We start from the raw sequence: 14,506 nt of genomic DNA, 5'->3' as shown, positions 1-14,506 counted from the left end.
ATTCCTGGCTGTTGCCCAATGTGGTCAAGAAATCTTGAGACAAGGATTTGAACTGTACATAGAAGGTTAATTCCTAAGGTTCACATAGCATGTAATGTTCAAAGGTGTCTTTCAGCTTTACTGTATGGGTGCCTGTGTAATGCTGTTTCCCATTGAATGGCTTAATCACTCAAAATCAAAGGTCCCTCTCTCACAGAAGGAAGCACTTACCCCATCCACACTGGGTGTGGTAGCAGCCATTTTCAGTTCCACGGCACCATTGTTTTCTATCAATCTTCATGCAGTGAGTCTCTGGCTCAGCCTCTCACAAATGGTGAACCCTCAGTATACACATTCTTTGCTTGTTATCCCTTGCTATCAACCCCCACCGACCCATCGATCTAAATCTTTATCTCCCCACTTTAACCCTCTAGTCCCAGGCTGGAAACATGTCAGATATTGTAGAGCACTGCTCCCTCTGAGGGAGGCCAGGGTGCCACTAATTGTTGATGACCCAATGTCCCATATTACCACATTCTCTTCAATGTTCAACCGTGTCCCTGTTACATGTTGCATTGTCCCCATATCAGAGTTGAAAAGTGTGGTGCTGGAAAAGCACAACAGGCCAGATAGCATCTGAGGAGCAGGAGAATCAACATTTCGGGCAGTCCAGCACCACACTTTTCAACTCTCTCCTGCTCCTCAGATGCTGCCTGGCCTGTTGCGCTTTTCCAACACCACACTTTTCAACTCTGGTCTCCAGCATCTGCAGACCTCACTTTCTCCTAGTTGTCCCCATTTCATAACTACAATCCCTCTGCAAACCAGCATTCTGTCTCCAATTCCCACAATTAAACTCCCAATTTTCCTCCCATAGCAATGACCCCTAATAATCATCCCCTTTTCATTTTAGTGAATGGACCCTAGGACTGACAGTAGCCCATCCTATTGAGTGACTTCAATCGACAGCACCAAACGATGAGTGACCAGAGCTCTGACTGATATATGTACAAATCCTCAACTCTCTTTCCACAAGTCCCTGGCTAGTTGCTCTAAACTCACAGGGATGACCATAAATTACTCACTGCACTGCAGACTCATAGACCCTGATCCTGACTGCCCTGAACAGTCGACTGACCATACTCTGATATTGGAAGCTGCCCTGTGCAGGCATCCCCTGCTTGAAGGGTATATCCCTTGACTTGACTGATGTCTACTCCCTTTAGACTTTGAGACATGACCATTTGCTGATACTATATGTACTGTGTTTGTAGTGTACTTGGTGTGTACTGCTAGCCCTGAATGCAGATGTGTGATTGACATATCGTGGTGCTGTATGGTAATACGTCCACTACTTAACTGATGACCGTTGATACAGTCGGTTCTGCTATAACACATTTCTTCAACGCAAATTGGCTTTAACGCGATTAAAAAATTTAGACCGTTATTTGTAGTACACAAAATGCCCTTACCTATATTAGTTATAATATGATTCTGGCCCCATTAACTTAAATGTGGCCTGTGTAGATTTTTTTATAACGTGAGATCGCACAAGAAAGGAGCTATTGCGTTATATCAGAACTGACAATAACTGGGTCAAAATGCCTAGCTTTCTGTTGCACAAAAAACCAGGGAAACACTGATGAGCCTTTAAGCTCTGGCTGAAGTTCAAAAACGCAATGCAGACATGCTGTGAGTGTAGATGTTGGCACAAAGTGAATGAGCGCTAAGAGAGCAAACGAGAAGCCTTGAGATACTCCATGGAATAATCCATGATATGGGTGCCTGTCCCTGCACATCAAGTCTTTTTGCAAAAGCATTGCAATGATAGGTGCAGTGTTGGAATCAGAACCATATTGTAAGTGGATCAGAGGAATACCATGATGATGTTGTGGGGCTAGTAAGTATCAATGCCAATGTATGTAGACAGTGGCCAGATGTGGTCACTGCCTATGGAATGTACTGTATGATTTTGGTGCTGGTTGTCCAAGATGAAGGTACAAAGGGGCAAGTGACAATCTGGAGTCACCAGGTACCCACTGTGACTTTGTTGGGAATTTTCAGTGTCTAGTTCCAGCTGGTTGGTGGGAGACAGGGAAACTGCACACTAATGAGATGTTAATACATCAAATAGGCCTCATGCTGCTCACTGGTGAGAATCTCATCTCATTGTTCAACATTTGCATCTACTGAATGACAAAAAACATTTTGCTGCCTATCTCAACTGATTTTCCCAACTTTCTTACCACAGCCCGGGTCGTTCAGGGGCAAGAAACCTCGGGCCAGAAAAGAAGATTAGAGTGAGTGTTGGTTGGAAGATTCCATCCCATGTATTCTATGTATCAACAGCAACAAACGTATTAATTTTCCCAGACCTCGGGGTAAGGTTGAAATGGCGTCAAAAGTGCCAATGTTTGACACAAGACTTTGCTAAACAAGAGAGACAATTTACAGGTACTTCAGGGGGTGAAGTTTGGTGTAGACACCACAGGAATGGCCCTACATGGGTAAGAGGTGTGGTTGACATGAAGTCAGGTCCAGTGATGTACAAAGTTTGAGTAGGTGCAACGATCCTGAACAAGCATGTGGAAATTCCAAACATGCAAACAGTGCAGGAGGAAATCATACTTGACTCCTCGACAGCCTTCCCAAATGTTCCAGAACCTATGGGTTCTCCATCCCTGTCAAGCATTGAAAATACCTCAGAATCTGAGATGGACACATTGGATATCGTCACCTCGACAACTTTGCCACCTGAAAAGGAAAATCAATTTCTTCCGAGATGCTCCAGGAGCAAGAGGAACAACATGAAGCTGTATGCTACATGATTCCTGCACCAGAAGCAAAGTTGGAGGAATCTGACCAATGCCCCAGGAGGAGTTACAAAAAAAAACTGACCTCTCTCCTGAAACTCGGGAGGGGGACGGATGCAGTGATTGTAATGAGGTTAGCCAGGTAGACCTCACAGAATATGAGTTCCCTGATTGGACCAGACTAACAGCCCCAATCATGGAGCTCTGGCTGACAGATATTAACAGGAATCGAGAGTGTGGTGCTGGAAGAGCACAGCAGATCAGACAGATCTGAGGAGCAGGAGAGTCGATGTTTCAGGCAAAAAGCCAAAAGCCAATGATGAAGGGCTTCTGCCCGAAACATCGACTTTCCTGCTCCTTGGATGCTGCATGACCTGCTGTGTTTTCCAGCAACACACTCTCGACTCTAATCTCCAACATCTGCAGTGCTCACTTTTGCCTAGATAATAAGAGTGTCAAACATTCTGTTCACTCTGAGAGCTGGAGTAGTGTCAAGGACTGTCAATATGTAAATAAGGGGTGTCTTGGTGACAGGATACTGGCCTCTGTGGAGTTATTTCATTCATTGCAATCACTTGCAAGATTTGTTGAGGCAATGTTCCATTGTTGAAGTGTCACATCTACACTCCCTCACATATTAACACAGAAAATCTTGGAGAAACAATTCCCTCAGCAAATATTAATACAATTACTTCATCCCTCACAGGCCTTACTTTAATGATTTTTCTTCCCACAGTGCAATCAGATCTTATTTTACACTGACTTTGTTTTTCATTGCATGGAATGAAAAATTAATTCAATTTGACTAGTGACTATTTCTTTCTGCTCTATTTAGCATTTACACTTCCCCAGATGGCAAAAGTCACCAGTTTTTGTGAGGCTGCTCCTTGTGACTTTGCGCACAACGCATTAAGAAAAATAAAAAAAATTACTATCAAAATATTACAGAAACAACACAATTATTGAGGAGGCTTTTTTTTAATGCTGTCAATACATGACCTTATTTAATTTGCCATAAGAAACAAAAATAGGACCAGCAATTAATTTAAAATCTCAAAGAAATGTTCATTTTCACCTGTCTGGTTACGATTGTCAAGAAATTACATTAAATTAAACCCTATCACAGTAATGGAGGGAAGAGAGTCTCTGTAGTTTTTTTTTACACACGCTATATTCATTGCAAATCTACCAGACACTACAAAAAAGGGTAACGTGTTAAACATATATTGCTGTGCATTTCTCCATCTGAAAGACTTGAAATACTGCAGGGCTCTAATCTTCAGCGCACATGGCAACAGAGGAATAATTTCCACAGGCGAGACAGATCCAAGATGATGAAACATTACCTTCAATAGAAGTTGTTGATGTGTTTTATGTAAATGTTGGAGCCGAGGGCGTAGAGGAAGAGAGAAAGGTGGAGGGGAGGGGGCGGAGTTGGGTGGTCGTTTGTCCCACTGGTGGTGGGAGGTGGGTTGGAATCGAGAGATGAAAGTCCTTCACACCAACAAATCAGGAAGCACGTTTGCCTTCCTCAGATCGGGACGCAGTGGGGAGAAGCTGGGCTGCTGAGTTGGAGTCAGAGCCAATCCGTTCCAACACCAGGCGCTGGGGTGTTCGGTAGTTTCAGCTCTGCGCTGCGTTTAGCTCAGCCATCCTAAACCAAACCTCGACGCTGCAGTGATGTACTGAACGGCTGGGGAAATTATTTCTCTTTCTCTCTCTCTCTCTCTGCCAAATAAAACCAAACGGTAAACTTGCCCATTGCGTTTGTGGTTCTATGAGATTTTAGGTGGTTTCAGTCATTGTGGATGCTACTTATTGTGTGATCTCTCTCTCTCTCTTTCGTCCAGTGACCAAAGAGTAGCCATGGATGTTTTCATGAAAGGGCTGTCCAAGGCTAAGGATGGGGTAGTAGCAGCCGCCGAGAAAACGAAGCAGGGAGTGGCAGAGGCGGCGGGAAAAACGAAGGATGGGGTACTGTATGTGGGTAGGTAGAAAAATTAATGTTTCACATGGCAAAGAAAATGCAGTGTTTGACGTGGAAAAACTCCATTCACCTAATCTTACACCTTGGGGGGAGGATGTGGAAGAAACCGGAGCATTAATAGAAAGCTTTTCTTTTCTTCTCTGGTAAGAACGTGTGTAAGTGGTTGCCAATCAGGGAGAAAGGATAGCTGACACTTCCAAATCCGAAATGTTTAAATTGTAGAGCAGCAAAGCATCAAGTGTTTGGATCCGCGAGGTAAAGAGATTTATATAATATATATTACAAAAAGACAGGACTAATTCAGTGCAGTTTTGTAAAATGTAAACTGTTGGGTGCTAAAAAGGAATCCATTTTTTTTCCAACAAATTAAAACGAGTGTAGCATTAGATATGTGTTAAATTCGACGAGGGGGAAGGTTAGCGTCAAGGTCATTTCACTGCTGAATTATGAGGACCTTTTCTGCTGTGTGCACCGAGATTGAGACATTGACCTGTGTCAGTATAAGGTCAATTTCATTCATTTCCTGGAATTTGAAATTTTAAGAAACTAAAACCAGAATTTCATTTATTTTCCACTAATTTAAGGTTTTTAATTCTGCCCTTGCCCTCCCGTTCCTTTCTTGCACAAACCTCAGAGCTGTGATTATTATTAGTTTTGTTATTAAAACAAACTGTTTGGACATGTTATGACACAGCTCAGGGGCAGGTGGGATTTGAAGCTGTTTGCAGGCTGTCAGTTCTCCCGCGGTCCGTCCAGAGGGAGGAGAGAAGATGCAAGGGTGGGGATGGGGAAGGCAGAAGGTCCTGTGTGAGTGGAACAATGGTGTGTTTAACCCTTTCCTGACAGGTAGCTCCTTGCCCCTTGCTGTTTCCAATCCCCTTGGCTCTCCCCCAGGTGACCACCCACTTGTCAGTTTCGCCAGCTTGAACAGCTCTTGATAGTAGCTTTTCATTCCTTTCCACATCATGATGACTTAATTTGACCTGGGGAAAGGGAATTTGCTGCTGTGATTTGTGACAATTTATTAACAGGGGTTTTTATATGTTTTCTTCTTAAATGTATTTATCTCCAGGCTCCAGGACTAAGGAAGGTGTATTTCATGGCGTATCTTCAGGTATCAGTAATCAATAGAATTCTGTAATGTGTGTGCTAGTCTCTTTGTCCACGTGTATGTGTCTGTCTGTTTCTAGGTACAGAATTAGGAACACAGAAAGAGGCCATTCTGCCTTCCATCCTGTTCTGCTATCCAGTTCGATCATGGCTGACCTATAAGTGAGCTTGGTCTTGTAATCCTGAATGCTTCTGCTGTCAAAACTCCAATCTCCATTTTGAAATTTTCAATTAAGTCACGGCCTCAAATGTTTTTGGTAGAGCAAGTTGGAGATTTGCACTACACTTTGTTTGAAGAATTAGTTCTTGACACCACCCTTAATTAGCCTAGTTTAAATTTTAATTTGTGTTCTGCTCACCCCCTTCCCCCCCCGCCAGAAAAAGTACTCTGTCTCTCTCTCTCTCTCCTACCAACTCCTTTAATCATCTCAAATCATAATTTGAACACCCTTCATCTCTTGTACTTAAGGAAATGCAAAGCAAGTATTTCTCATAAGTTAACTCTGTTAACCCCAATATGTACAATGGGCCAGATTGGCCTGTCGAATGGATTTGAATTTTTCTTTGATGCTACATCTGAGAGGAGAAACAGCCACTGTTGCAGGAAGCATGGCGTGAATATCCTATACTTACTACTGGCTTTCTGAGCAGTGAGTGTGGTTTCACCGCCAGATCACATGTTTAATGCCATTTCCTGTTGGCAGAACCTCCAATGTTGCACTGTTTTGCCTCTGGCATTGTGTGACCCATAAAACAAGGGCGAAGGAGATCCACATGGAGATTAAAGCTTGGCAGGCCACTTGGACTATTTCTGTGTGATAAATTTCTATCCAATGCAGGTCACCATTGAGACAGAAAATGTTAGAAGATGTAAATCAAGAAATAGTAACATTGGGGCTTGAAACTGTAAGAGTGCAGTGTACAGCCAACAATGTACCCTAGCTCTGTAGAACTTGTGTGGATACAGGTTAACTCAGTCTTAAAACTGCACCTTAAATGTTGCATCTTGTGTTTAACTGTTTACGTTTCCTGTGTTAAGTGTCTGAATTAATTCCTTTAAGCATGTACAGAGAAAACCGGGACAAGCTGGTAAAAGGCAACCTCACAAAACCATTCTTCACACCAAGAGAAATTAACTTGTTTGATTTGGTTTTTCAGATGGTGCCAGAATCAAAAGTTGCAGACTTATTGAACTATTTTAAAATGATGAGTTCTGTGAGGTTGCCTTACCTGTGCAAACCTTGTAACAGAATTATTTGGAGTACTGTTGTGCTAAGGCGTTTTTGGTGTCTGTGACAAATCTGATATTTCTACATGTAGCAGTTTTCCATGTGACTACCACCACTTGCTAAACTTGTTGAAAATAGAAAAATGATCATGTGTGTAAGTGCTGATGGATGTCAAACAGGCAGCAAGGAGCTGTCTCTCAGTGACATGTTTTGATTCACTCTCTGATCACTTTCCCTTCAATTTTTAATTTGAGTCTTGCTCCTTATGTTCCCTCATGGTGCAGTTCCAAAGGCTATAACAGGCCTCTCTTACGTCATTCAACAGATACTTATTTTGTGCCTGGACATTGGCTGGTAATAGGTAATCAAAGCCAAATAAACAATCGCTACGTCATAACAGGTTCGCAAACAAAGTTGGATTTTTGAACAATAATTTCTTGATGTCTGGTCTATTGACAGCACTGAGTCTCACAGCAAAGACTTTTATCCTTTCCCTTGTTGCTGTTTATCAGCAGCTGTCCCCATTTATATCACTTGACTGGCATTTAGGAGCCTCTGACTGCTGCTGTCTGCATGAACTTGTTTCTACTTTTCTACTTTGGAGATTTTTTTGTTTACATTTGCAGAGGCTGGCATGTTGGAGAAGAAGCTTATTCCTCCCAGTGCCTACGGCAGCATTGGTTATGTAAGCAAATGCTTTCCAGAATATCAAGGCCAATTGATGTGGAAGGATAGCCATTGCAGCTTTGTATTTCAAAGAAAATAATCGAAGTCCAAGGGAAGACTTAATGCAGGTCTGCCACCAGTTTTTTTTAATTTACCCCCAACACTACCGCCTAACTGCGGTAGTGCTTATTTTTTCCCCCGGCACCCATGTTGTGTGTGTGCAGGTGTGAGACACAGTGAAAGACACAAGGTGCACGAATCTTTATTCAAATTTCCATCACCAGGAAGAAAGGAAACCCCTGAGTGGCCAGTGACAAGCAGTGCCCTTCATATCAAAGGGCAATGCTGTGTGCTGCCACCAGTTGGTGGCCATTTGCCCATGTTGCTTATTGGCCCCCAAGACAATCACTTAGTCAATGGGATGAGGGGTTTATGATTAGATCAGATCCCCTACAATGTGGAAACAGGCCCTTCGGCCCATCAAGTCCACACCAACTCTCCGAAGAGTAACCCACCCAGACCCATTTCCCTCTGACGAATGCACCTAATAATATGAGCAATTTACCATGGCCAATTCACCTGACCTGCACATCTTTGGACTGTGGGAGGCAACCCACACAGACACAGGAAGAACATGCAAACTCCACGCAGACAGTCACCCAAGGCTGGATTCGAACCTGGGACCCTGGTGCTGTGAGGCAGCAGTGCTAACCACTGAGCTACCATGCCTCTACCTCTAGTTTGGTTTCTCTCTCAGAAAATGTGGATCTTCTCTGCAGTAATATGTAGTTGAACAAGTTGGAATTGATGTACGAGGCTCACTCTGTAGGAGAAAGATGGAGGCAAATGAAAGATGGATGAAAGAAAGTAGGCAAATGGTGGAGATCAGAGTCAAAAAGTACAGTGCTGGAAAAGTACAGTTGGTTAGGCAGCATCTGAGGAGCAGGAGAGTCAGCATTTCGAGCATAAGCTCTTCATCAGGAATGTGGGGATGTGAGAGCCCGGGGGGCAGACAGATAAATGGGAGGGGGTTGGGGCTGGAGGGAAGGTAACTTGGAAGGTGGGTGTTGATGATAGGTGGGAAGGGAGATGAACAGGTAGGACAGTTCCAGAGGGTGGTGCCGAGTTGGAGGGTTTGATCTGGGATGAGGTGGGAGAGGAGAGATGCAGAAGCTGGTGAAACTGACATTGATCCCGTATGGTTGGACAGTCACAAGGTGGAAAATGAGGTGTTCTTCCTTCAGGCATGGAGTGGCTAGAATTTGGCAAGTGGAGGAGGCCCAGTACTTACTTGTCCTTGGCGGAATGGGAGGGGGAGTTGAAGTGTTCAGCCACAGGGTGATGGGGTCGATTGGTGCATTACTCCCAGAGATGTTCTCTGAAACATTCCGCAAGTTGGCGCCCTATCTCCCCAATGTAGAGGAGACCACAGAGAGCAATGGACACAGGAGATGAGATGTTTGCATGTGCAGGAAAATCTCTGCCGAATGTGGAAGGATCCTTTGGAGCCTTGGATGGAGGTGAGCAGGGGAAGTTGTGAGCGCAGGTTTTACACCTCTTGTGGTGGCGGGGGAAGGTGCCAGGAGTGGAGGGTAGGTTGATGGCGGGGGGGGAATGGACCTAACCAAGGAGTCATGGAGGGAAGGGCCTCTGCGGAATGCTGAAAGTGGTGGGGAGGGAAATATGTCTCTGGTGGTGAGGCCTGACTGTAGGTGGCGGAAATGGCGGAGGATGGTGCACTGTATCCGGGAAGTTGGTGGGATGGAAGGTAAGGACCTTGTTGTAATTGGAGGAGTAGGGTTCAAGGGTGGCGGTGTGGAAAGTGGACCTCTGCACTTGAACCCCACCCCTCCAATCGCAACAAAGATAGAACCTCACGGTCCTCACCTTCCACCCCACTAACCTCCAGATGCAATGCATCATCCTCCACCATTTCTGGCACACACATTCAGACCTCACCACCAGAGATACATTTCCTTCCCCACCGTTTTCAGCTTTCCACAGAGGCCATTGCCTCCATGACTCCCTAGTTAGGTCCATGCTCCCAGCACCTTTCTTTACCATGACAAGAGGTGTAAAACCTGCAACCACATCTCCACCCTCGCCTCCATCCAAGGGTCCAATTGCAAACACCTCATTCTCTGTGTCCATTGCTCTCAATGTGGTCCCCTCTACATTGGGGAGACAGGACGCCAATTTGCGGAATGTTTCAAAGAACATACGCACCAATCAACCCCACTGCCCTATGGCCAAACACTTCAACTTGCCCTCCCACTCCGCCAACAACATACAAGTCCTGGGCTGCCTCAAACGCCAAATTCTAGCCATCTGACGCTTGGTGGAAGAACACCTCATCTTCTGCCTTGGGACTGTCCAACCACATGGGATCAATGTTGACTTCACCAGCTTCCTCACCACCCCTCCCCCACCTCATCCCAGATCCAACCCTCCAACTCGGAACTGTCCTACATGTCCATCTTCCTTCCCATTTATCCTCTCCACCCTCCAGTCTGACCTATCACCATCTACCTATCTTCATCTACCTATCAAATTCCTAACTACCTACCCACCAGCCCCACTCCCTCCCTTTTATCTCTCAGACCTCTTGGGCACCCCCCACCTCACATTTCTGATGAAGAGCTTATGCTCAAAATGTCAACTCTCCTGCTCCTCAGATGCTGCCTGACCTGCTGTGTTTTTCCAGCACCACACTTTTTAACTAGGCTCATTCTATTGCCTGCCTGTAGTGACGGGAAGAATAGAAAATATGCAGAACTTTAAGGAGAAAAAATCTTTCAGAAATGTAAACCACTTATGGTGGCTAATTTTCACTTGTTTGGGACTGAGCTGTAATTGACATGGTGATTGGTGCGAGGCAGGGACATCTAATATGTCAGAACTGGAACTCACACTTTGTGTTCTGCTGTTGATGTAGCAGCTAGCTGTTGGTTGATTTGAGCTAACAGGTACTATGTACTAAAAATGAAGCATCTATATCTTGTTTTAATCTAGTCTGCTGTCCCCTTAAATCATATAAGGTGTATGAATTATGAGGCAATACAAAGTGCCCCAACTGTATTTTATCCTGTCTTTTTGAACTTTGTTATAAATAGAATCCGTACAGCATGAAGGTAATCCATTTGGCCCATCAAGTCCATACCAAGTCCTCCAAATAGCATCCCACACCTCATCCCTGTAACCTTCCATTTCCCACAGGTAATCTACCTAACCTGCACACTTTGGGCAATCCAGCATTGCCAATCCACCAAACTTATACACATCTTTGGGCTGTGGGAGGAAACTAAAACACCTAGAGGAACCCCCATGTAGACACAGGACGAATGTACAACCTCTACACAAACAGTCACCCAAGAGTGGAATTGAACCCAGTTCCCTAGCTGCTGTGAGGCAACAGTGCTAAGCTCTGAACCACCCTGTTGCCTCAGCAATATGTTTGAGAGGAATTCTACTGGAAGATTCTCATATACAGTTGAAAATGTGTTGCTGGTTAAAGCACAGCAGGTCAGGCAGCATCCAAGGAATAGGAAATTCGACGTTTAAGGGCTTATGCCCGAAACGTCGAATTTCCTATTCCTTGGATGCTGCCTGACCTGCTGTGCTTTAACTAGCAACACATTTTCAACTGTGATCTCCAGCATTTGCAGACCTCATTTTTTACCCGAAGATTCTCATATACATACAGCTTTTGGATGGCATGAATATTTTTGAATTGATAACAGATTTTTTTTGTCAATGAGGTTGTCAGTTATGAATTTATATAATGTGTTGGCTGCAGGTTAAGAGGAACAAGTAATTCATTATTTTGGTTGCATTGAATCAAACACATTTCAGATAGCTCCCCACAAATAGAAGAAAGGAACGCTGAATGTAGTAATAGTTTTTTTTTACAAGATACAAATTAACATTAGATTTAAAATCTTTTACTACTTACAATTTCAACGACCTGAATTATGCAGTTTTTACTTTAATTAGTCATCTTTGTTACTGAAGGTGATCAGAAGTAATGACCTGCTGTGCTTTTCCAGCACCGCACTTTTTAACTAGGCTCATTCTATTGTCTACCTGTAGTGATGGGAAGAATAGTAAAATGCACGAACTTTTCTCCAAAACAAATGAGCAGATATAAACAAAACTTGGCACACAGGGTATGGCCCTGAAGGGAAAACTGATTAGTTTTCTGCAGCAGAGCAGATCCAAATCCAGAACTTTTAAAACGATCAGTTAACATACAAACATATGAAATAGGAGCAGAGGTAGACCATTTAACGCCTTGAACCTGCTCTGGCATTCAATAAGATCATGACTAATCCTGTCTCAAGTCCACAATCCCTCCCAACGCTGGTAACTTTTGTGTCTCTTGTCAGTCAAGAATATTAGGAAATAGATGTAATTGTCTTGTTTTTAAACAATGTTGTGTATATTTTGTTTAGAATATTGTTGGTTTATATTTAGGGTGGTGTTTATTTGAATTGCTGTGGATGGATTTGTCACGGTTGTCAAAAGGTGGGCAGAGTATTCAGATCAGGTTGTTGGATTTGATTCGGCTTAAATCCTCTTCAGTCAGTTGGAAGGTCTCGATGAAAAGATTTATTTTCAGTTTTATACCTCCAAAGCATCAACCAGCCAGAGAAAAGCACCAAGAAAGAGCTGTACAATTATAATAACATTGTGTTAATACCAGTGTGGTAAAGTTATGCACTCTACAAAGTGCCTTTCATCTGGTTTATGATATAATTGCTTGTTTATTGTTAAATTTGCTCATTACCTTACTATTAGAGTTAGATTGGATTTACTATATTATCACTTGGCCAACAATAATTTCAGTTGTTGTGGTTCTGCTCGCCGAGCTGGAAGTTTTTGCTGCAAACGTTTCGTTCCCTGGCTAGGGAACATCATCAGTGCTGTTGGAGCCTCGTGTGAAGCGCTGCTTTGATGTTTCTTCCGGTATTTATATTGGTTTGTTCTTGCCGCTTCCGGGTGTCAGTTTCAGCTGCAGTGATTTGTATGTGGGGTCCAGGTCGATGTGTCTGTTGATGGATGTTCTTGCCATTTCTGGGTGTCAGTTTCAGCTGTAGTGGTTTGTATATGGTGTCCAGGTCAATGTGTCTGTTGATGGAGTTTGGGGATGAATGCCATGCTTCTAGGAATTCTCTGGCTGTTCTCTGTCTGGCTTGTCCTATGATAGTGGTGTTTTCCCGAAAACACCACTATCATAGGACAAGCCAGACAGAGAACAGCCAGAGAATTCCTAGAAGCATGGCATTCATCCCCAAACTCCATCAACAGACACATTGACCTGGACACCATATACAAACCACTACAGCTGAAACTGACACCCGGAAACGGCAAGAACATCCATCAACAGACACATCGACCTGGACCCCACATACAAATCACTGCAGCTGAAACTGACACCCGGAAGCGGCAAGAACAAACCAATATAAATACCGGAAGAAACATCAAAGCAGCGCTTCACACGAGGCTCCAACAGCACTGATGATGTTCCCTAGCCAGGGAACGAAACGTTTGCAGCAAAAACTTCCAGCTCGGCGAGCAGAACCACAAAAACGGATACCCGAGCTACAAATCTTCAATCAGATTTTAAATAATTTCAGTAGCTTGAAAACAACTAAGAGACCAGAGTTTTCTGTTTACTCCATGCATGTTACTGAACATCATCCTTTGATAACTCTTCACGTAGACTCGAAAAATTGAGCCTCACTTAGAATGACCAGGATAGACAGCCAAAATATCTGGACCAAGTAGGACAGAATAGATTGAAAATGTAGCACATGGCATAGCAATAAATGCAAACTACTATAGATGCTGGAAATCTGAAGTAGAGAATGCTGGAGAAATACAGCAGGTCTGTGGAGAGACAAACAGTGTTAATATTTCAAGTCCAATATAACACCTCTTCAGAATGACTCTATCTTCATGGATGTTGCCAGACCTACTATGTTTTTCCAGTCTTCTCGGCGTTTGGTTGTTTGTTGCCAGAGGTAGTTGCTCATAGAGGACAGTTTTTGCAACTCCTCCAGCCACCTTGTATGGAGACTCCAGGTTCCTGTAAGTGCAGTATTCCTTTAATGCCTGCTGATCCACTTCCCAGCTAACATGGAGGCTATTTTCTTGACCCAACCACTTACTTCTCCAAATAACAAATTAAGAAGTTAGTGATCAAGTGATCACTCACATGATTTTCTCACAAATGTCATTGGGTGTAATGTACAGACCTAGGGACACAAATATGAGGAAAGTAAGTAGTTGCAACAGAAAGAAGAGAAAATTTATTTCGCTCATTGTGATAGGTGCTTCATTTCTGTGTTCCTTGTTGTGGTTCAGTGAATGAAGTAAATGTCTAATTGCAATCTTTGTGTTGTTACCTACCATTTAGTTTAAAATTTCTCAAGTGTCTTCCAAGACCAGAAAATTGAAGTGATAGCCTTTGTCCACTTCAAATTCAGTCATACACAATAAAGTGTTGAAGCTGAATTCAATGACCTTTTTTCTTTATTCATTTATGGGATGTGGGTGTTGCTGGCTGGCCAGCCTTTATTGCCCTTGAGAAGGTGGTGGTGAGCTGCCACCTTGAAGCGCTGCACATGCTATGGGTTGACCCACAATGCCATTAGGGAGGGATTTCAAGGACTTTGACTCTGCAACAGTGAAGGAAGGATGTATTTCCAAGTCAGGATGGC

At 43.5% G+C, this 14,506-nt stretch overlaps 1 protein-coding gene across 2 annotated transcripts in view; it reads left to right on the top strand.

Annotated features, from left to right (window-relative positions):
• Positions 1-4,349: 4,349 nt before the first annotated feature.
• The window catches only part of LOC132833336 (alpha-synuclein-like), a 77,580-nt gene continuing 67,423 nt past the window's right edge, over positions 4,350-14,506 (top strand). For both annotated transcript variants that reach the window (XM_060851521.1, XM_060851522.1), the window contains exons 1-3: positions 4,350-4,540; positions 4,643-4,779; positions 5,852-5,893. In XM_060851521.1, the coding sequence (XP_060707504.1) occupies positions 4,659-4,779; positions 5,852-5,893 (163 nt within the window). In that variant the 5' untranslated portion in view covers positions 4,350-4,540; positions 4,643-4,658. The remainder of the gene's footprint in view (positions 4,541-4,642; positions 4,780-5,851; positions 5,894-14,506) is intronic.

This window comes from Hemiscyllium ocellatum, chromosome 36 (assembly GCF_020745735.1).
Source record: "Hemiscyllium ocellatum isolate sHemOce1 chromosome 36, sHemOce1.pat.X.cur, whole genome shotgun sequence".
NCBI lineage: Eukaryota > Metazoa > Chordata > Chondrichthyes > Orectolobiformes > Hemiscylliidae > Hemiscyllium > Hemiscyllium ocellatum.
This window is presented reverse-complemented; position numbering and strand designations above follow the sequence as displayed.